This window comes from Anabas testudineus, chromosome 17 (assembly GCF_900324465.2).
Source record: "Anabas testudineus chromosome 17, fAnaTes1.2, whole genome shotgun sequence".
Lineage (NCBI taxonomy): Eukaryota > Metazoa > Chordata > Actinopteri > Anabantiformes > Anabantidae > Anabas > Anabas testudineus.
Genome location: NC_046626.1, coordinates 22,743,651 through 22,768,467, shown reverse-complemented (window position 1 = coordinate 22,768,467; position 24,817 = coordinate 22,743,651). Strand labels below are relative to the sequence as shown.

Sequence of the window (24,817 nt, the reverse complement as noted above, 5' to 3'; positions counted from 1 at the left end):
GTGACAAACAGATTCAAAGCTGAAGAACTGGAAAGGTGGTGTTGACTAGAGGGAGTTTATAAAGGGAGGCTGGGGAACAGCTGAGACAGATCTGGTGATTAAGGTGATTAGGAGAAGTTTTCAAAGTGAGGACAGGGCCAGGAGGGGAACTGAAAGTCAAAATAAAAGCATGAGACAGGAAGTGGTGTCAGGATCACAACAAATATGATAAGAGCACTACACTGTACTAATAAGACAAGTGATGTGTAGCAGATGGTAGAAGAGCACAGCAGAGCAGAGAGAGAGAGAAAGCTGAGTAGATTGGATTTGAGTCTCATGCTACAGCTAGCTTGGTACAGACTGCAGCTTAAGTCAGAGCATAAACAAAAATCACTCAGATTAAACATCTGCTTGCACTTAAATTCATTTTGGCTCCTTTAGAAGCAACAGGAGTTGAAGCAGGATCATTTCAGCTCACTTCAGTTCATGCACATGGCACCAAATCACAAGGACATTCATCTTTATTATTTACAATTATTTATAAAACCCAACTTTTCACTTTGAGCAAGAGCAGCATGTGGCTGGGGATATATGGATTTTAAAACACACTAGACGTACAGGACTGTGCCTTCAAATCACCAAATCACAACAAAAGTGATTCTGTATACAGAATTCTATAAAAAAAAACAACAACACCAGGAGACAGTGGGGAGGAAAAACTCCCTTTAGAGGAAGAAACCTCCAGCAAAACCAGGCTCAGGGTGGGCGGCCATCTGCCTCGACCGGTTGGGATGAGTGGAAAGAGGAGAGAGAAAAGAACAACAACAGGACACAAAACACTGGACAGGTTGGTAGGAACAGTAACTGAAAACATACAACTCCAACAGAAAATGTATTTGAAACCACGTTGTACCAAATCAAAGTTACCTGTATAACTCATTGTCTGGATGTAACATCTAACACTGAGGTTTGCTGTTGTGTAAAATAATATTATTTCAACTTTGTTGAATGTTTAGAATCTGATCTATTCTGCCAGTCACTTTAGAAACTTCTGTCTTACTCTGGTTGAAAAGAACCATTTAAACACCAAAAACCAACTACACATGATCCTGTGTAGATTATTTATAGTGGTTTAAAACAACAGTTCATTAAACACATACTGTATGAACTAAAGTGTTTTTACACACAACAGAAACTGATAATGTCAAGTTAATGCAGCTTGTTTATAGAAAATCACTGTGATTTACACATAGATGAAAAAAATATCATCGATCATGTGACTGATCTGATATCTAATATTACAACACTTAATTATACCATTAAATCCTGTGGATTTCTACATAACGTTAAACCAAAGCAACTCAACACAGTTTCCTGTGGTTGCACAATAAATGGAAACTTCCAGATAACATACATTCATTAATTTGTGATACCTTCAGCACTCAGTGTGCAGCCTTGTGTCACAATTCAAGTGTTGAAGGACCCGATTATAATTATGATTCCAGACACATTATAGATAAAAGGAAGGAGTTTATTATCACTGGATAGTTTGTAGGATGATTCTGGAAATGGTCAGGGGGAAGCTAGGACCTCTGGGAGTGGAAGTCTTGGTTAACCATCATGGCAGTTGCAAAGGCAGGGTGCTATTTTCAAAACCCAAGGGGAATAACAAGACACAGGTGAAAACAATCAGGGTAATGAGTGAAGTTAGAGACATGACACATGGTAGAGAAATAAAGAGCCCAGATGAGGAAATGGAGGCTGGATCATGACATCATGTGTCTACGACCACATAACAACTGTGCAGATTGTGAAGACTTATTATTTAAATTATATACTATAAAAGGTAATTTCGCCAGACATTTATAAATTGTTTGACTCTTGTCACAGTTCTCAGTTCTTTACTCAGTTTGCTTTTCTTTAAATAATTTCTGTTACCCTTGGATCTTGAATAATAAATCAATTCTCAGAAGTTTATACTTCATTAAAAACCTTTTATATGTTGTAAAGTAAAGCTGCTTTTGAATTTGAACCTATTGATGCTAAATGTACTCACAGCTTTTATTCCAGAAAAGATGTTAAATGATTTGATTATCAGCAGATTCATGTTGTAACTGATCTCCTCACTTTAAGATCATGAAGTCAGTTCATCTTTGTACAGACTCTGAAAAAGAAGTGACAGCAAAAAGTCTGTGTACAAAAACACCAGCTGACACACTGACAAGCTGCTGGAAGCCTTTTTTCCACCTGTTGAAGTGAACGTTTTCCCTCCACTAGAGGGACACATTATCCAGTAGGCGGTGCTCTACTTGTGCACTGTGTTCAACCATTCTATCAATAAGAACTGCTGCTGTGAAGAGAACAATTCTCCCACTGAATGTTGAACATCACACACTTTCTCCTGCTGCTTTCAACCTTGTTGTACAGATGGAACATTGGCTGTGGATTATTCTTGCTGCTCTTTGCTTTGGTAAGATGGGAAATAAACCTACTGATTGTTCTCCATTAATCAATCCTCTTTATTGATCCATCTCTTCCTCTGCATGTTCTGTTCTTCCTCAGAGTGTAAAGGAGAAGACAAAGTGATCCAGACAACAGGAGAAGTTACTGCTACTGAAGGAGATGCTGTTACACTCAACTGTATGTTTGAGACTAGTGACTCATTTCCCAATTTGTTCTGGTACAAACAGGACGTCCATGGACCTCCAAAGTACATGACAAAAAGTTTCTCAAAGACAGTAGATAAAGCTCCAGAGTTTGACAACGACAGATTTGATGCTGTGATCGAAGACAAATCAGTTCCTGTGAAGATCCAGAAGCTTCATGTGTCTGACTCTGCTGTGTACTACTGTGCTCTGAGGCCCACAGTGACAGGAAACAGCAAAACTCTGTACAAAAACCTTTGGAGCAAAGAAACAGAAAACTCCACAACATCCACTAGAGGGACTCACACACTGTTCAAGTCTGATGATTTGTGATGATCATTCTTAAAATTGACTCATACAAAGTGAATAGGATAGAGGTGCAAACATCATGAAAAAAGAGTGGAACGTTTAAAAACTAAAGCCAGGTTATCTACATCTACAACCTTCCCTTTTGCCAGCAGCTCAGCATCTTGGCCATCACTCAAACTTCATACAAACTATGACTCATAACTGTAAAGGAGCAAATTAAGGGCAAGAAAAAGACTCAGGGGGAAATCTGTGAACTGGGAAATGAAGAGTTAGTGTCTCATAACCAGGATTAAAAGTAAAGCCTGACTTTTATATAAATTTGAGTTCAGGACTTTTTAGAGACAGTTCTAAAAACTAAGCCAATATCACCGCCCCCTCCCTCCCCCCTATGTGCAGCTTGTGATGTTTGGGAACCATGAATAAAGTTTGGGGAACAAAAACATGGAGTGTGGAAGCTGAGTCATGGCAACTGGACTTCCTTCTTCTTAGGTTGAAACGTTTCACTACTCATCCAAGTAGCTTCTTCAGTTTGAAGATCATTGGTTAGAGACCACAAATTTATCCTCCAGGTTAGTTTCACTCCACCCCTTGGCCTGAATAGACTCGTTAGGTGGAACAAAGGATGTGAAGGATGTGAAAATGTAATAGTCACACCTCTTTTAACCCCTCTTAACACCTAAAATAGGTCGTTAAGTGTGTCCAACCTGGTGCAGGTGTGAATTGGTCCTGATCTTTTTGGGGATAGATGAAAGGGCAGCATGATACATAGGAGACAGGTTGTGTCTAAGTCCTCCACCTCTGTTGAGTGAGGGGGTGTTGATTTAATTTATTTACAAGGCTTCTCTCACCCCTCTCTAAACCACTTGTCCTCTTTGTCCAATATTTGAATGTCACAGTCCTCGAACGAGTGTCCTTGGTCCTTAAGGTACACAGCTAATTCAGGACCTGAGATGTTTCCTCCTGTTTACCGGCTGTTTGATTTCTCCAATCTACAGCTCTTCACTGCACTGGACCACATACACTACATTGGTCATTTTGTGTTTTGAAGTTCAGTCTTTTATGTGGACCAGTCTTTGTCTGAGTGTGTTAGTGGGTTTGAAGTAGACAGGTATGCTGTGTTTTCTGAAAATCCCTTTTCAGCTTCTCTGAAACCCCAGCCATGTAAGGTATGACCAGGTTTTTGTGTTGGACCTGGGACTCCGACTGTTCCCTTGTTCTTTTTCTGGAACAAATTGCTGCCTTGTTGAATGCCTTATTGGGGTATCCACAAGTCTTGAGAGCTGATAACTTCAGCTGGACGACTGAGAATCGTCACTGACACTGCAACAGGATCACAGATATTCTTTGGTAGCAGAGTTATAACCCACCATCTAATCCATCACTGCCATAAAAATAGTTTGAAAAGTTTCAGATGACGTCTCTGTAACATCCAGACTGTCCCTCTATATAATTAGCCTGAAAATTTCTCCTGAATCAGAGTCTGAGAGAATCTAACATTCACCATCATCTTTAGCATTACAGTGCAGCTAAGGTGGCTACAATCTGCAAGCTAACCCAGTAAACCAACAAAACTTATGGCTTCAAATGTTGAATAATGCTCAGATTTAGGTCACAGACAGAATCAGTCCATCTTTGAGTTTCAGTCCTGAAATGAATCCGGCATCCACAAATCTACAGTTTGTTCAGATACTGAGACTCGACAATTTGTCAGTGTTGAACTTTGAATGGACCACTCAACGACTGGCTTCAATCTGTCTCATTTGACCGTGAACCTTTTCTGTGTCCATGTGGACAAACCCTGACCCCACAATTAGTGGACAACTGCTGTAATTTCTGATCCACTACTGCCTCTTAAAACATGAATATTTTAAATATCTAAATATTTCTCTCTCTTCCCTTTTTTTTAGAAACTATCAGCATCTCATGCCAACAGCCACTGAAGTCCAAGTCAACCAGTGAGATTGTGTCCAGAGCAGAAATGTTTGAGGAACTAAAAGCACAATCAGCTTGATGTTGAGGAGAAGGGCTGTGCAGCAGAGAGGCTGTTTAGTTGAATGAAGGCAGAACAGAGGACAAAGTGGAGGAAGTCAAAAAAGGAAGAATGGTGTAGTTGTCAGGGAGGAACTGAGACAGACTCTGAGTGTCATCAGGGAGGTGGACAAGGAGACTTGGTGGTGGAATAAGGAAGTCCAGGTGTGTATACTGTCGTAGAAATGTTTCCTCTTCCTCTAAATGTTGTTAAATCTTAGTAGACTTCAAGGAAGGACTCAGTGTGATGAACCATCTCAGTTTAACACGTACATGCCGGCATGGAGAAAACACCATAATCATGTAAATGTCTTCTGCTCTACCTCTCTCTAACCCTCATACTTATACTTCTCAGGGCCACCTCCAGATAGCATTCCTAAGGCACTAAGCATATGTGAACCATAAGGAAGACATAAATTTCTTCTACACATAGACTGTTTATACGATAAATTCCCACTAATGGTCTGTGTTTTTCACTCGTGTCATGTCCTATCTGTGAACCCTTGTCCTGCTTAGTATCTCTTGCGTTCTTTCATACTGAAGTTGCTCTTTTCTTCTACAATACAGAGAAAGAGGTACAGGTTGGGGAGGTAAAGAGACAGAGATGGACTATGATGTTTGCAGATGACATTCTGATCTGTGGTAAGAACAGGTGGATGAAAATCTAGAGAGGTGGAGGTGTGCTCTGGAAAGAAGAGGAATGAAGGTTAGAAACAGCAAAACAGAAAACATGTCTGAATGAGAGGGAACAAGAGGAACAGAAAACACCTGAACTATCAGCTGAGACTCCTCCCTTAGCAACATTCACGTTTTGTATCTTGAAGCGGAAACTGGTTCACACCCATGAGACATTTCTTAGTCACAGAATGAATTAAAAACATAACTAGTATCAGAACTCCCTGATCTGAATCTCTGATCCAGAAGCTTCAGCTCTCTGATGTACTAATGTGTAAAAAATTTGTTCATTGAATAAATTCATTCTTTTTTAAATTGTGTTTTTCAAAGACTTCATGATTTGAGTGGAGTCGTCTACATAGAGTTTTTACCATCACACACTCAGTTCTTTAATGGTTTTAGTTGTAAAACTGTTCTCTCTGTGGTTCTTTCTCTTAAGGCAGATGTGTCAAACTCACGGCCTGTGGTGTAATTATATTTGGTCCGCGAGATCATATCAAATGTGTATCAGAGCTGTATACAGCACATACACCGCTAATACTACAAATCCCAGAATGTTTTGTTGGCTCATCAGTCAAGACCGTCAAGCCCCCCTCCTTGTTTGTTGACAATCATTAGCATCCATGCAACCATCACATCGGACAAACTTAATCCACCCCTCCCCAAAAATTGTCAAATGAAAGATACCAAGTGCACAGATCGCTATAAGACTCAGCGTGCTCCGAGTTTATCGATTATTTGCTGACTTTGAAGCCCAGAAATGCAGATTTGAACTGCTCAGTAATCCGTTGTAATCCAGTAATCTGTTTGCGGTTGACATGGAAAGCACATCAACCAACCTCCAAACAGTTTCCATGATTCCTCCCCGACATGCTGGATTTCCTCAGCCCCAGACGTTGATGCACTTGCATCTAAGAAGAGACACCAGGTATCTGGCTTGAACCAATGTAAATCAGAGTGTAGCAAACGGAGCTTGAATGGTGCTGTCTTCATGCACTTTTTCTACTGTTAATAGTTGAAAGATTCTTTTTTTTATCAAAGTAAATTATTATTATTTTTTGGTTGTTCAGCTGTTGTCCTGTGAGAAAAGATTATTATTAAAAAGGAACTTGAAAGACTTCATTTAAATAAGAAGTGAATACGACTGATGTGTTTTATTTGAAATGTAATTTCTCATTTGTTTATAATGTTAAACTTTGCTTTCTCCAGATTCAATGTTTATTCAAAACTAAAGTTTGTTTCCATATGAAAAGGTTCAACATTATATATCTGGAGAGATGGAAAACGTGCACAATGCAGTTATTTTTCAATAAACATTGAGTTTGGCTCAAGACTTTGTCCCAGTTTTTAACTTTGGCCCACTGTGAATTTGAGTTTGACCCCCCTGTGTTAAGGTGTTACCACAGGGAACAACCTCAACAAATCCTATTGGGTGACATTTAGTTGTAATATATCCCACATTCTGGCGTTTGTGTGGTCTCTGGTAATGGAGTCTGACCCCTGTCAGAAAGTGACATCAGGAGTGTGTTTGTCACAGTGGAGATGTGAATTCTCACATTTTGCTGTTCAGACAAGTTTGAAATCAGTCATTGGACCGACCGACTCCTCTTGGATCATGTTCAATTAAATTTTTCAATTCCATTTTATTTGTAAAGCACCAAATCCCAACTTTAGTCATCTCAAAGCACTTCACAGTGTCTAAGGTTTAAGACCTTACAGAATATAACTGCATACAGAATTATATAAAAAACCCAATAACCCTACTGAGCAGCACCAGGAGACAGTGGAGAGGAAAAACTCCTCTAATTTAATCAGTTTATGTTAAATTTTATTTCTGTTTGTTTCTTGTGGCTGTGGATTGAAGAGCACAATAGTACATCAGAGACAGCTGAAGCTTCTGGATCTGAGATTCTTAGAAGATAAAACACTGTGGAAATGGTGTGAACATGGAACATATGACAAATAAAGGCTTCTTCTTAAAACCCTTTGAATGTGGTTAAGTAAAGCTGGTTTTGTAATGGAACGTGTTAATAACAACCTGAGTGGATTCTATTCATAAACCTAAAACATTTATGATCTTTGACTCTGAGATTTACTGTAATTATCTGCAAATTCATGTTGTATCTGATCTCCTCACTTGTGGAGCATGAAGACTGCGACTCTGTGTAAAAACCCGGAAAACTGATCAGTCCTTTAAATCAACGCAGAGACATTTTGTCTTTCTCTGTATAAAAAGACAAAATGCTGCCACCAGGCTGTGAACCAGGAGGAAGAGGATCTGAGAGACTGAAACTACAGATCCAAGTGGTGACGGAGGTTCCTCCTTCTAATCCACCAACTTAGTGTTGATGAAGACTAAACAGAGAGATCACAGCCTTCTTTCTACTTGCTGTAGCTCCCAGTTCCTCAACACTGCAGATATGACGCCTCTGTTCATCTCAGTGCTGCTGGCTGCTATGTGCCTTGGTATGAACACAACTCTGTTTCTTTGATATCAATCCAACATTGACATGATTCTTTAACAGCACACTGATACTGTTTGTTGGTGTTTTACAGGATGCAGAGCACAAAAAGACAACGTGCTGCAACCAGAAGGAGACGAGACTCAGACTGAAGGAGACACAGTAACACTGGACTGTCTGTATAACAGCAGTTCAACAAATGATTATCTGTTCTGGTACAAACAGGATGGAAACAACAGACCCAGATTTATACTAAGTCGTTTTACACTGGATGAAGGAAACACAGCAGACGAGTTCAAGGAGAGATTTTCTTCTAGACTGAATTCCACCTTTAGATCAGTTCCTCTGAAGATCCAGAAGCTTCATGTGTCTGACTCTGCTGTGTACTACTGTGCTCTGCAGCCCACAGTGACAGGAAACAGCAAAACTCTGTACAAAAACCTTTGGAGCAAAGAAACAGAAAACTCCACAACATCCACTAGAGGGACTCACACACTGTTCAGCTTCAGTTACCAAGATCTTGTCTCTGTGTCATGAAGTCTAGTTCTGTCTCAGTCACAGTTGACTTGTTTCTGTCCACAGAGAAACATTTTCTCCTCTGTTTTTTCTAATTTCTTCATTTTCAGAGAGGATTTGACAAAGTCTCAAAAAACATGAACAAAAAAATGAAAAACTTTTTAAATTGACTTTGAAACAGTAAGTGAACAGGTGACTCAGTCGTCTACACAGTTTTATCTCAGTGTTAACTGAACCCTGTTCACTTCAAAGCCTCTAAATTACATGAGACAACTGATAATTATGTTCACCTTTACTAGTACAAACATCATTCTGACCTTCAGGCTCCTCAGTTTATTCTATACAAAGGAGCAAAATCATGGAGTGATCATGAATATATCACTGATGAATGAAATCCCAAACATCAGATTCATCAACTCAACTGACCACAAGTTAACAAGTTAAAGACTTGGACCAGTTGAAATTCAGTTATTTCAGCGGGATACTGGTGTACCACTAGGTTTCAGGCAGAAGTTGAGACAGGTTCTTGGGGGTCAGGATGAGCTTCTAGATGACTGGGAAACTACAGCAGAGGTTATTAGGGAAACAGGTAGGAAGGTGCTAGGTGTGTCATCTGGAAAGAGGAAAGAAGGTAAAGACACTTGGTGGTGGAATGAGGAAGTACAGGAATGCATCCAGAGGAAGAGGTTGGCTAAAAGGAAGTGGGATGTAGAAAGGACTGAGGAAAGTAGACAGGAGTACAAGGAAGTGCAGCGTAGAGTGAAGAGGGAGGTGGCAAAGGCCAAACAGAAAGCTTACGATGAGCTGTATGACAGGTTAGACACAAAGGAAGGAGAGAAGGACTTGTACAGGCTAGCCAGACAGAGAGATAGAGATGGGAAGGATGTGCAACAGGTAAGGGTGATTAAGGACAGAGATGGAAAGGTACTAACAACCCAGGAGAGTGTGCAGAAAAGATGGAAGGAGTATTTTGAGGATCTGATGAATGAGGAAAATGACAGGGAAAGAAGAGAGGAAGATGTTGATGTTGTGGAGCAGGAAATAGCAGAGATTGGAAAGGATGAGGTTAGGAAGGCTCTGAAAAGGATGAAGAGTGGAAAGGCTGTTGGTCCTGATGACGTACCTGTGGAGGTGTGGAAGTGCTTAGGAGAGGCAGCAGTGGAGTTTCTAACCAGTTTGTTCAATAGGATTCTAGAGAGTGAGAAGATGCCTGAGGAATGGAGGAGAAGTGTTCTGGTTCCGATCTTTAAGAACAAGGGTGACACGCAGAACTGCAGCAACTACAGAGGAATAAAGTTGATGAGCCACACAATGAAGCTGTGGGAAAGAGTAGTGGAAGCCAGGCTTAGGAAGAAGGTGGAGATTTGTGAGCAGCAGTATGGTTTCATGCCCCGTAAGAGCACCACTGATGCTGTTTTTGCTTTGAGAATGTTGATGGAAAAGTACAGAGATGGTCAGAAGGAGCTGCATTGTGTCTTTGTAGATTTAGAGAAGGCGTATGACAGGGTGCCGAGGGAGGAGCTGTGGTACTGTATGAGGTCGTCAGGAGTGGCAGAGAAGTACGTCAGAGTAGTTCAGGACATGTATGAGAGAAGTATGACGGTGGTGAGATGTGCTGTAGGTCAGACAGAGGAGTTCAAGGTGGAGGTGGGACTACACCAAGGATCAGCTTTGAGTCCCTTCTTGTTTGCTATGCTGATGGACAGGCTGACAGATGAGGTCAGACAGGAATCTCCCTGGACAATGATGTTTGCGGATGACATTGTGATTTGCAGTGAGAGTAGAGAGCAGGTGGAGGAACAGCTGGAAAGGTGGAGGTTTGCTCTGGAAAGAAGAGGCATGAAGGTCAGTCGTAGTAAGACAGAATACATGTGTCTGAACGAGAGGGATCAAGGTAGAAGCGTTAGGTTACAGGGGGCTGAGGTGAAGAAGGTGCAGGAGTTTAAGTACTTGGGGTCAACAGTTCAGTGTGATGGAGAGTGTGGAAAAAAGGTGAAGAGGAGAGTGCAGGCAGGTTGGAGCGGGTGGAGGAAAGTGTCAGGAGTGTTGTGTGACAGAAGAGTGTCAGCAAGACTCAAAGGAAAGGTGTACAAGACAGTGGTGAGACCAGCTCTGCTCTATGGGTTAGAAACGGTAGCAGTGAGACAGAGACAAGAGGCTGAGATGGAGGTAGCAGAGATGAAGATGTTGAGGTTCTCCTTAGGAGTGACCAGGTTAGACAGAATGAGGAACGAGTACATCAGAGGGACGGCTCATGTTGTTTGTGTTAGCAACAAAGTCAGAGAGGCCAGACTGAGATGGTTTGGACATGTTCAGAGGAGGGATAGTGAATATACTGGTAGAAGGATGTTGGAGATGGAGCTGCCAGGCAGGAGGACAAGAGGACGACCAAAGAGGAGATATATGGATGTCTTAACAGAGGACATGAGCTTGGCTAGTGTTAGGGTAGAAGATGTTCATGATAGAGTTAGGTGGAGAAGGATGATTCGCTGTGGCGACCCCTGATGGGAAAAGCCGAAAGAGAAGAAGACTGGTGTACCACTAGGTGGAGCTTCATTAACCACCAGTAGTAGGAGAACCACAGTTTGGGAACCACTGAGTTAAGATTTTTAAAACACAATGAACTGACTCAAAACCCTTAAAAATAAGAATATGTGAAACTATTTAGATGTTTCAGGGATTTTTAAATAATTTATAATGTTCTCTATAGACTGGATGTTGATGATGACAAATTTTTTAATATGCTACAACTGAGTTTTCAGTTCTAACTGATTTTCTTTTAGATGTCAACTGATAAGAATTTACTGCATCCGGCGTTGAAGAGTTCATATTTTAAGGTCAATACCTTTTAAAATCCCTGTTGAGACGCACTAGGTAATAGTTGAGAGGAATAACTATCCATTGGCAGGCTAGAGCAAGATTCTAATTTTGTAATTTCAGAAGGATCATCAGCCTTTACAGGGACGTACAGCTGCACATCATCCACATAACAGTGGAACTGAATTTCATGACCATGTGTAGTTTGGCCAATATGTAAAATATAATGAGAGAAGAGAGGAGGGCCGAAAACCGAGCCCTGGGGTACTCCACATTTAACATCAGAAAATATCAACATGCTGAACAAGATTTTGCTGATAAACAAAAGTTGGAAATAGGCCTGTTGTTTCGAATCACACATGGATCTGGATACTTGTTATTGTTTAGTAACTGTACAATTGAGGGAAGTAGGAAAAGTCCCCCTTTACAACAAGGGCAGTCTTAAAAGTGTTGAGTTAGTTGGAGTCAATAAAATAAGTAGAAAGCTCACTTTTAATTGTAAGAAATTAAAATTTCAAATAAAATAGGAAGATTTTAATTCTTGATTTGCATCAGTTAAAGTATTTTTGTAAGTTTTTCCTGGACAGCTTCAGTGTTGATAGTTCAAAATCAGCAAAAGGTTTTTATCTGCTTATGAAGAAATAATCAAACACCAAAAGCAAACAGACATAAAACCTTCCGACCACCAGTTGATTCTAAATGCTGCCACCAGTCTGAGAACCAGGAGGAAGAGGAACAGAGAGAAGTGAAAGTACAGATCTAAGAGGAGACAGAGGTTCAGGGAGGAGCTGAGCTGTTACTGAACTATAGAAGAGAGAGAAACTTGTAGATTCTACAGAGTTTAATACACAAACCAGAAACATTCACTGTACTCAACATGCTGGGCTTGGTGTGTTATGTACAAACTCTGCTGTTATTCTCTGTTCTAAAAGGTACGTTAGATACATACAAAGTATATTTCAGTGTTATATGAATATATAGATCTATGAATATGAACTGATGTTTCAATGTTTTTAGGTGTCAGCTGTGAAGATCTAACTCCAGTAAAGAGAGAAGAATTCAGTTTAGAGGGAAACTCTGTTACTCTGATCTACACATTCTCCAAAAAAGCAGCTGCTGCTGATGAGTTTTACTGGTACCGACAACATCCAGGAAAACCACCAGAGTTCCTCATCTCTCACTTAGGAACAGGCAACATAATCCAAAGTCCAGTTTCTGGACTGTCTGTGACAGTGAGTGAGGATAAAACCCTCGTGGATCTTCAGATCTCGTCTGCTGCAGTGTCTTGCTTTGAAAACTGGCAAGAGGTCACATCACTTCAGTACTCCCACCATCCTTCGACCAACACCAGTTTGCGTACAGGGCGAACAGATTCACACAGGATGCCGTAGCCACTGCCCTCTACATTGCACTGTCCCACCTGGAGCAGCAGGGGAACTCTTTGTGGATTATAGCTCTTCACTTAACACAATTCTTCTTCACAAACTGGTAAACAAACTGTTGGACCTAGGACTCCCACACTCCACCTGCTCTTGGATCAAGAGCTTCCTCTCTGATCGCAGTCAGAGGGTGAGAGTGGGCCCACACACCTCCAAGGTCCTGGCTCCCCACAGGGCTGTGTGCTGAGCCCCCTGCTCTACACTCTTTACACCTATGACTGTACTCCTGCTCACCACAGCAACACTATCGTCAAGTTCGCAGATGATACCACAGTGGTGGGACTTATCTCAGGGGGGGATGAGTCTGCCTACAGAGACGAGGTGGAACAGCTGACATTGTGGTGCAGGGGGAACAATCTGCTCCTTAACACCTCCAAGACAAAAGAGGTCATTGACTTCCGGAGGACGAAAACTGAGGTTCCTCCACTGTACATCAGTGGGGACTGTGTTAAGAGGGTGTCAGACTTCCACTTCTTGGGGGTCCACATAGAGGAGGATCTAACCTGGGGAGTACACACCTCTGAGCTGATAAGAAAGGCCCAGCAGAGACTGCACTTCCTAAGGGTACTTAGGAAGAACAACATCTCCCAGAGAGAGCATCCTCACGTACTGTGTTTCTGTGTGGTTCAACAGATGTACAGTGGCTCAGAGGAAAGCTCTCCAGAGAGTGATCAAAACAGCACAGAGGATCACTGGTTCCCCTCTCCTCCCTCTAGAAGAACTTCACAGTTCCCGCTGCCTCAAAAAAGCTCAAACCATTCTCAGGGACACTACACACCCTGGACACTCTCTCTTTGAACTGCTGCCATCAGGGAGAAGGTTCAGATCAATCAAAACTAGGACTGACAGATTTAAAAAAAGTATTTATCCCATTGCAATAACTACATTAAACACTGTAAAGAACGGACTATAGAAACTAGTACTGTAACTGTGACAGTATGCTCACTTGTGGGAGTGAGAGCTGGTCCGCAGCACAATGTGAGGTTCTTTTGTTTACTTGAATGGTTGCTTGTGTCTTATTTTGTCTTTTTGACTGTCTCTGATTATTTATTCTGTTTTTTTTTATTATTTCTTTTCATTGTATAAATGGCACAGACTGGTTGGCACCTTAATCTCGTTGTACGATGTTGCAATGACAATAAAGTTTATCTTTATCTTTATCTCTTATCTTTCAAATCAATAAAGGGCAAAATGAAAAGCAGCATTTAGGCAAATATAATTTAGTTTTTTACATCATAACTGCAGAACTAAAAATAGTTTATCATAAAGTTCATAACAACCATGAAAACAAATGCAAAGTCAGACTGGTTCATCTAATGTGTTTCAACTTCCTTTTAACTTTACACATGACTTTGATGATACTATTCTGGTAAAAAGAATTTGAGTTTCCACTTGTTATTTGATTCAACAGAATATTAAGAAAAAACAACAAATCAAAAGAACCCAAATAATATTTGTTGGCACCAATACTAAACATTATAGATAATGTTTGTGAGAACAACCTCCCTGATGTCAACCAGTCTGACTTAATGAGCGGTCACTCCACAGTAATGGTCCTTTGTACCTTTGACACTGAAGCACCAGATCCTTTTTTCTCCACTCTCAGATCTGGGCGTCACTGGGGCAGCTCTGATCTGGCTCAGGTCTTACTTATCTGGACAAATCTCCAAGGTATCTTGGCGGGAACAAGTTTCTAACTCGTACAACCTCTCAAATGGTGTACCACAGGGCTCTGTTCTTGGTACCTCTTTCCTTTTCCATCTGTACTACACCTCTCTTTGTACCTTTTTGCAGGAATCCCTGATGTCAGGGCTAAATGTTTTCTGTGTGCAGTTAAGGGTCCAACCAGTGAAAGCAGATGGCCACCCACCCTGAGCCTGGTTCCCACTGGAGGTTGGTTCTTATTTATTGAAGTAGACTTTCTATGGTTCAGGAATAATCTGCGTAACTTCAACTTTGAAAGGTAGAGAATCTTCAAATTTATCTATGTTTTTTTGAGTCCCACCCACTGAAGTCCAAGTCAACCAATGAGATTGTTTGTGTGTCCAGAGCAGAAATGTTGGAGGAACTAAAAGCACAATCAGCTTGATGTTGAGGAGAAGGGCTGTGCAGCAGAGAGGCTGTTTAGTTGCTTCATTCTACTGCAGTGGAAGAACATTGTTCATCTGCTGTCTGTTTGGCTTCAGCTCCTCCAAAGACATGTTGCTTTACCTCTTTCTCTGTTTCTCTCACTTCATAGGTGAGTTTCCAACTAATCCGTGTCTCATTGAACAGAATGATGATCTCAGCTCCAGTTGACTTGTTTCTGTCCACAGAGTAACACTGTACAGGGACATTTTCCACTGTCTTCTCCTCTCAGCCTCATGGACAATGTTCATCTAATGGCTTCATTTTCTCCACTTTTTCCAGGACTAATAGCTGGAGACAGCATCTCTGCTGATCAACATGAAGTCAGTGGAAGAGAAGGACAATCTGTCACACTCAAATGTACATATCAGACAAGTGATAATTATGTTTACCTTTACTGGTACAAACATCATTCTGAGCTTCAGGCTCCTCAGTTTATTTTATACAAAGGAGCAAAATCATGGAGTGATAGTGAATATATCCCTGATAAACGATATGAATCCCAAACATCACCTTCATCAACTGAACTGACCATAAGCAGACTAACCCTGGCAGACAAAGCTCTCTACTACTGTGCTCTAGAAACACAGTGATACAAAGTGGAGAAGAGGCTGTACAAAAACCTGAACACAGATATCTGACTACTCTTCAAAGAGGAGGGAAGTGGTATTCAAACCACAGCTTCATATCAGATGGATTCTGCTAATTCCTGTTTCCTCACAGTCACTGTGGTTCCAGCTGCTCATGAAACACTGTGGGAGGATTCACATGAGCAGCAAATCCACATCAACCACAAACCAACTGGATGAGGATTCAAACACAGCAGGAAAAGAAGAAGTAAATAAACACATTTGACATCATGTTCATTGGTTAAGAAAACCTTTGGGGAATAGCATGAACTACAAATCCTGTATAACTCTGAATCTGTACTGTGAGACCATCTGAAAAGAAAACGTTAGAATGCTGGATTTTGAGGCCACATATCACAAGGTGATAACATCTGTAAGAAGCAAATCAAAGAGAATAAAAACCCAGAAGAAGAACAGAAGAGGATGTTTTGATGCTTCAACCAGTAAAATGTGTTGAGGTGTGGTTTTGGTGTTGATAACATCCAGTGATATGAAGAGGAACAGGTTGAGGGAGGAGCAGCTCTGTCAAAGAGCAGAAGACAAAAGAACTCCCACTGTCAGATCCATTCAATATCTAAAGCAGACAGAACCCAGATACTGTGTGGAAGATGCTCTCACTGCAGTACTGTGGAATTGTTCCTTTGTTTCTGATCCTACTAAAAGGTAGGTTAAAGTAGGAAGAACAAATGTCTGTAGAGGATCTGTTTGGTAGAAACCACTGGAACAGACAATCAGAGTTGAACATCATCTTTACCAACATTTCTCTTCCTTTAGGCGTCAGCTGTGAAAATCTGACTGCAGTCAACCATGAGGAGTTTCTTGACTGGGAGATAATCATCCATGACAAAGACCCAAGAGTGCTGAGTACAGTTGAGATTAAGAGATTTGTCATGTTCTGATCTAACTGTCAGAAGGTTTTGACCACTGAGGATTGTACATCCAGATAAGTTATGAATGGAGAAAACACAAATCACCAGGTTTCAGTGGGAGATACAACAGAGTGGTGATAGTAATTCAGACTCTTTGAAAGAACCCGGTTCTTGTGGCTCAGTTTTTATTCCAAGAGCCGTTTGAAAGAACGATTCATCTCATTCTTTTCCCTTTTTATTTGTTACGGGTGGAGGTTTCTGGGTTCTATGTGATATAATGTGTACATGTAAAATGTGTAGACCTATCCCCTTAAAACTAAAACACCCATTGTAATAATTATCTTTACATGAGATGCGTGTACTTGGTTTAGCAGCACTAAATTACTCAGACGTCCTGTGATCTGTCAGTGAGCTGCATTCTAAACATTACATGTATCCAGGTTCAGGTCAGTGGCAGATGAACCTTGTGCATCAGTTTCATTCAAAGAAAGTCCTTCCTGCAGGTTTGTGCAGAGCTGGTGTCATGTTCATTAGAGTTTTAAATCACCTGTTAGAACTCAGATCTATTGTTTAGATCTGTAAGAGGGTGACATGTGTGTCCAATGGTAACAAATATTGTACATTTTCAAAATAAGATATACAGAAGCCTTTATTGTTACGATTCCTCCCTCTGCCCGTCTGTGGGTTTTGTTTTGTTTTGTATTGTCTCTCACCCTCTTGCCACACCCATATATGGACTTCCTCCACTTTCCACTCTCAACTCACCAGACTAATTACAGACTCATTTCACCTGTTACTCCCTCTGTTTTATAAGCACCCCTCAGTCGTCAGTTGATTGCTGGTTTGTTGCTCATGCTCTACTCCACTCGTCAGTTTGTTCGTCCGTCAGTTAGTCACACTACTCTGCTTTATTCATGGACTTCGTTTGTTAGTGGTGGGCAAATGAAGCCTCATGAAACACTAAGGCTTTCCTAACAATTGTGTTGAAAAAGGTTCAAAGCTTCAAGGCCCCAGTGACGGTGACGTCTGGTGGTCAACTAGAGCCATAGCAACTTCTAAAGGGCACGACTGAAGCTCTGGCACTGTTTCAATCCCATGACACCAATGAAAGTTCAGAAAAGTCTGTGTGGTCATTCAAGTGTTTTGATCATTCATAACAAATACTAATTATATAGTCATTACAATGAAGTATGCAGATGCTCTCTCTCATACTCTAAAACACATTCCACATTAACCCAAAGAATCAATGCAAATTATAATATGGGTTAAATGTTGGTTAAGAGTTTATTAGGGTTTATTATCCCTAACAGGATCAGAGATCCTTCCTACTCTGCTAATGATCAGTGTTTGAATTCAGAAACATTGTTTATTTTTTTGTGTGTTTTTATAGAAAACCTTTAAAGATAATGGTTTGTCAGTTGATGACTTGTATGGTTGATTTGAAAGGATTATTTACAGAAGCAGAAGCAGTTAGTTGTCTTCACAGGTTTTTATTGAGAAATATTTTTTTTTCGGCTCATGCTCAGTGTGGCAGTGTCAAAATGATCCCAAACTTTAGAACATCTCTTATTAGTGGTACTCACCATGAAATCTGCCAAAATACTCTCACTGTCCAAATCTCTGTGTCCTCACAACCTCATTTGAAGCATAATGAATCATCTTAAATAGCTGGTTTGGCACCAAACACTCAAATCTATAAAACCTGTCAAGCTGTCACTGGCTCAGAATGCGCTGAAACACCATGAGCCAATGAAACACACTGAAACACTCTGAGCCAATAAAAAGCTTCGAAACATTTTGAAGGAACGAAGCGCGAAACGAAACAGCGATGATGTTCGAAGCTTCGAACGTCATCTGTCACGTGACTCTGGTGTTTCGACACAAGCTCCGATACAGTGATTCGAATCATTGCGTTTCAGGAAGAGTGACACAAGCTCCGAAGCCTCGGTATCATTTACCCATCACTATCGTTTGTGCCGTACTGCTCCACAACTCTGCTTAGTTTGTTTGTTTCTGTCTGTTTTTTCTGTAACATTTATAGAATAAATATTACAAAGCCTAATATGGAGCCTTGTGGTACTCTACCTGTGATAGATCAGAGTAAGAACTCATTATCAGTTTTAACAGGTCAAACAATCAGCAGGTCCAAGATGATGGAATGAGGTTTGGTTCTGGTACAAAAAACAGCAGAGACTGGATGGAAAGTTAGCAGCAACCTGGGGAGAGAGAGACAGAGCAGACAGGGATCTTAAATAGTCCCTGGTCCAGGTGTAATCACTTACCCAGTCACCTGCAGCCAGGGACACAGGCAGGGAGCAGAAATGAACTGAAAGGAAGGTGTAGAAACAAAAAGAGGAAAGAGTGAACAGAACAGATTAACGAGGCTTTCAGGGCTGAACCATGACAGACTGAGTTAAAGGCAGCAGACAGATTTAAATGACTGAAAATGATTAAAATAATTCAAATACCTGAAGTTCAGGACTAAAACAAATCCTCTCACTGTCAGGAGAGCGGACTCTGTGCTCTGTCCTGTGATGTTCACAATGTTGAATTTGTCTAAGAACCGAGAACAACCTCTTCATAAATTGTAAAAGAGAAGAAAAGGTTTTTGTATTTTAGTTTTTTATAGAGTTTATGAACACTTTTCTTACGCTGAGAGACAAAGACAATAAAGCACAACAAGGACACTGCTCGGCCTTTTTACTTGCAATGGGAGCCAGCCTGAGATCTAAGCATCATAAATGCTTCACCCAGGAATTTCCACCTCCGACTCCGTCCGTCTCCCCTTTTGTACAAGCTTTTTATTAAGGATGAGACACACCCTGAAGTTACAGATGTGGGTGTATGCTATGGTTACATGATGAATATAGGATGATCATATTGCAAGAAAAAGAACTCCATATAAAGATAAAACACTTGTAAGAAGAAAAGAAAACTCCATACAAGGATAAAACATTGGTTATAGGCGTATAGCAACAAGAACTGTTCAACTCCAAGGATGCTGACCTTTCCTTGACCTTTCCTGTTTCCTGTCTGTGTGCAAAGTGCAGCCTCAGCACAGTACAACATATTCTTGTTGCTTACAGGATTAAACATCACACACATGTATCCTTCATAATGACAATAAGTAACAAATTAGACCTATAAATGACGTAACATCTTAATAAGAAAATTATAAATCAGTGAGTAAATCCTTTTTACACTTTTAACCTCCTCTGTATTTTCGACATGTTGTAATTTGATGTGGTGTACCACAGGGGTCAGTCCTGGTGTTCTTAAGTACAAATGTTCAGTCACCACGTCAGTTCAGATTATTTGGGAACAAACTAAATCCAATAACAGTTGGTTTATGACACATGAAGTGCTGGTGACAAAGACCCTTATTAAATCAAGGGAGTCAAAACCTGGGGAGAAAACTTTACACATCTACTAAATGCTGCCACCAGTCTGTGAACCAGGAGAAGTGAAAGTACAGATCTAAGAGGAGACAGAGGTTCAGGGAGGAGCTGAACTGTTACTGAACTAGAGAAGAGAGAGAAACTTGTAGATTCTACAGAGTTTAATACACAAACCAGAAACATTCACTGTACTCAACATGATGTCATCAAAGTATTTTGTACTTCTACTACTGTTATTATTCATTCTAAGAGGTTTGTAAGATTCTTAAAACATGTCTCAATGTTCATGTTCCCATGTGAATTCCTTAAATTGGGACTTTTCAACATGTTATAACTGAGTTTTCTTTTTCTTTAGGTGTCAGCTGTCAAGGACTCACTGCAGCCAAGGTTGAAGAGTTCAGTGTAGAAGGCAGCTCTGTTACTCTGTCCTGCAAATACTCCAAAGGTGCTGCTGATTATTTCTTCTGGATGTTAAAGTGAGAAAAGATAAAACCCTCATGGATCTGCAGATCTCCTCTGCTGCAGTGTCTGACTCTGCTGTGTACTACTGTGCTGTGAGGCCCACAGTGACAGCAAAGCCACAGTCTCTGTACAAAAACACCAGCTGACACACTGACAAGCTGCTGGAAGCCTTTTCTCCACCTGTTGAAGTGAACGTTTTCCCTCCACTAGAGGGACACATTATCCAGTAGGCGGTGCTCTACTTGTGCACTGTGTTCAACCATTCTGTCAATAAGAACTGCTGCTGTGAAGAGAACAATTCTCCCACTGAATGTTGAACATCAAACACTTTCTCCTGCTGCTTTCAACCTTGTTGTACAGATGGAACATTGGCTGTGGATTATTCTTGCTGCTCTTTGCTTTGGTAAGATGGGAAATAAACCTACTGATTGTTCTCCTTTAATCAATCCTCTTTATTGATCCATCTCTTCCTCTGCATGTTCTGTTCTTCCTCAGAGTGTAAAGGAGAAGACAAAGTGATCCAGACAACAGGAGATGTTACTGCTACTGAAGGAGACGCTGTTACACTCAACTGTATGTTTGAGACCAGTTACCCAAGTCCATATTTGTTCTGGTACAAACAGGACGTCCATGGACCTCCAAAGTACATGACAAAAAGTTTCTCAAACACAGTAGATAAAGCTCCAGAGTTTGACAACGACAGATTTGATGCTGCGATCGAAGACAAATCAGTTCCTCTGAAGATCCAGAAGCTTCATGTGTCTGACTCTGCTGTGTACTACTGTGCTCTGCAGCCCACAGTGACAGGAAACAGCAAAACTCTGTACAAAAACCTTTGGAGCAAAGAAACAGAAAACTCCACAACATCCACTAGAGGGACTCACACACTGTTCAACTCTAGCGGTTTCACACAATCATTTTCAAATTGACTCAAGTAATGTAAAAAAGAGAGAATTTATTCAAAGGTCATGATAAAACACTAGAACCTATTAAACCTAAAGCCAACAAAGAGCAATAGAAGTCAATAACAGGTAGGTTTCAGCTTAAGGTAAAGAGAGAATAATTGTCCCTGTAAGTCATGTTTTATAGGTCAGGTGAACCTCATCAGGTGACTAACCTCCTGTATTAGGCAACTACATCCTGTTAGTACATGACAACCTCCACTGTTCACACTGTTCAACTCTGATGATTTGATGATGAAACAGTGTCGATTCTTTGTAGCTGTAAAAGTTAGAACATCAGTCAACAAAATACAGAGATGGAGATGGCTCAGGTGACTCTGAACCATTTCTCAGTTATTGTGGTAGAGATTAGTTGGCGGGGGGACCAGACTCCTCTCTTATGTCCTCTCCAATTACAGTGTACTGTAAGAATAAGAATGTGAACTATGTCATTTGTCATAAAATGTGATTTGATATTCATCTAACTCTAGAGTATTAATAAATTTAATGTACCTAAATAATAACACACAACATTCTGATCCTTCATGTTTTTATTGAGAAGAACCATAAAATCCATAAAGTGTTTATAGAAAAAGTATGTCTGAACCCTTTCAAACAACTAACTGGAGTCAGGTATTAACATACCTGGAGTCGTATTAAGAAAATCTGTTTGTAGATGTGAAGTAGAGCTACTTTGACTGACAAGAAACACTCTACCTTTTTCATTTTGCTTTGCACAAGAAAATGACTCTTATGTGCCATGCCTCACCAAAAGGAGCTTTCAGAGGATCCACAATCAAGAATTGATCATTTACATAAATCTGGAAAGGGTTACAAAGTGATTTGAAAGACTTTAGAAATTCACCAGTCTACAGTTAAACAATCTACAAATGGAGACACTTTGGGAATGTGGCTACTCTACCAAGAAGTGGGCGATGAGTCAAAATGACTCCAAGAGCAACAACAAACAAACTCTCATCAATGAGATAAAGACCAGACCCTAAGTGACAGTCAAAGATTTGAAGGCATCATTGGAACTGGCTAACATCTGTGTTCATGAGTCTACAGTAGGTAAAACATTGAACAATCTGTGTCTATGGCAGGACACCACGAAGGAAGCTGCTGTTTACTAAAAGAACATTACTGAACGTCTGAAGTTTGACAACGAGCACATTGACACTCCACAGCAGTATTGGTAAAACTAGACTGATGAAATTATATTAAACTATTAACTATTCAGAAAGAACACCCAGCACTACATCTGGTGTAAAAGGTCACTGCATATAACCATGAAAACATCTTCCCAACTGTAAAGTATGGTGGAGGAAACATCATGATTTGGACCTGCTTTGCTGCATCAGGACCTGGCCAGCTTGTAGTGATTGAGAGGAAGATGAATTCCCAAGTGAATCAAAAAGTTCTTCAGCATAATGTGAGAATGTCTGTACGTCAGCTGAAACTAGAAGTAGAAGTTGAGTGATGCTACAGGACAATGACCCAAAACACACAACAGAATGACCTCAGAAAAACAAAATCCACCTTTTGGAGTGGACAAGTCAGAGCCCAGACCTCAACCCAACAGAGATGCTGTGGAACGACTTGAAGAGAGCCACACATGAGACGTCCAAAGAATATGACAGGGCTAAAGTAGTTCTGCAGGAAGAATGGACTAAACTTCCTCCTGAAGGTCTGATCCACAGCTACACGAAGAACCTGGATGAGGTTTTTGCTGCCAAGGGGTCATCCAGTTATTGATTCCAAGAGTTCACATACTTTTTCTTCTAGCACTAGGTTTCTATGGTTGTTCTCAATAATCAATTGATGTGATTAATACAGAAAACTTGATCTATCTGCAGCTTTCAACACTGAATGACCAGATCCTTCTTTCTGCACTCTCTAATTTCTGCTTCACTGGTAAAGCTCTGACCTGACTCAGGTCCTACTTATCTGGAAAAACATTCTGCATGTAGGAGGCTGTCATTGCAGAAAACATCCTAAGAGGAGCAAAGTCAAATTACATCAGGCTTTGATCACATCATAGGTTTAGTTTTAAGCTACAACTGGCTCCATGGAGGAGAATGAGGGAGAATGTCCTTTGGACTGAACCAAACCTCCTGGTACAGTTTATCAGGTCAGTAAAACCATCCACAGTACTGCAACAGGTCGTCTCAAAGAGTTTGTTTCCATTTTAATGTGAAGCTCAGTGAATTTCACCAGGAACAAATGTTTCATTTTACTGTGACTTCCTAAAATAAAGAATCTTTACTGATTCTCGTGCTGCATGTTCTGTTCTTCAGCACAAACGTTTTATCTGAACATGAATCAAAGAGTCAAAACGGTCACAAGTTTCTGTAGATTCCTCCTTCAGTTCACACTTTATGTGGTGGTGATGATGATGATGATGATGATGATGATGATGATGATGCAGCATCACTGTCATTCTACAGCTTCCATCAGTCTGAATGGAAACAGAGCACAGTAAGAGGAGGAGCTCCACCACTGAATATGAAAAGCTTCATTGAGGAAGTGAAGAGCTGCTCTCTTCTCTCTATTGTTCATTCAGTACAAGTGAAAATAATGTTACTGCTCTTCATCTGGATGATGATGGTCTCCTTTCAGACTGGTGAGTAATCAGACAGCATCAAGTTGTAAGAACAGCTGGTAACATGTGGACAAAGGTTTAGTTTATGAGTGGTTCGGGTTAGGGAACTGAATTTACTACTAAACTCACTTTAAAGATATTTTGATATTTTTCCAGGATCCTCTGAGGATTTACTGAAACCATTTAAAGATGTGATGATGGCTTTGGAAGGAGACCCTGTGACTCTGTCCTGTAAATATTCAGGATCTGTCGACTACCTCTTCTGGTATCAACAGGAGTCCAGTTCATCTCCACAACTTGTCATGACAGAATATTCAGAGGAAACAGAAAAGTTCTCATTTAGACACAACAAAACAAGAAAGGAGTTTCATCTGCAGATCTCCTCTGCTGCAGTGTCTGACTCTGCTGTGTACTACTGTGCTCTGAGGCCCACAGTGACAGGAAACAGCAAAACTCTGTACAAAAACCTTTGGAGCAAAGAAACAGAAAACTCCACAACATCCACTAGAGGGACTCACACACTGTTCAACTCTGATGATCCAGACTCTTTGTGTTGGTGATTAAAACAACAGATTTTTAGATATTAGATGTTAATCAACTTGTTTTAAACACAGATGTAAATATTAATTATGTGACTGAAGACTGTTATTAGAAACAGGAAATATCTATTATATATCTATTACTAAGCCATAAAACTTGCAGTAGATTCCTACATAAAGTTACACAAAAGAAACTCTCAACACTACAACTCTACATTTACTAGAGCTGGAAAACAACAGCTACAAAGAAAACCCATTGTTTCCTCCCTCCTACAGTCCAACATGGTACAGTCCAACATGGTACAGTCCAACATGGTACAGTCCAACATGGTACAGTCCATACTGACAACACCTGGTGGAGCAAAGGGGGCGTTCATGTG

At 40.6% G+C, this 24,817-nt stretch overlaps 1 gene segment (V, D, J or C); it reads left to right on the top strand.

The window, feature by feature from the left end:
- The window catches only part of LOC113163896, a 67,484-nt gene that overhangs the window by 25,543 nt on the left and 17,124 nt on the right, over positions 1 to 24,817 (top strand). The window contains 1 exon segment of the V gene segment in view: positions 20,249 to 20,338. Within this exon segment, the coding sequence occupies positions 20,249 to 20,338 (90 nt within the window).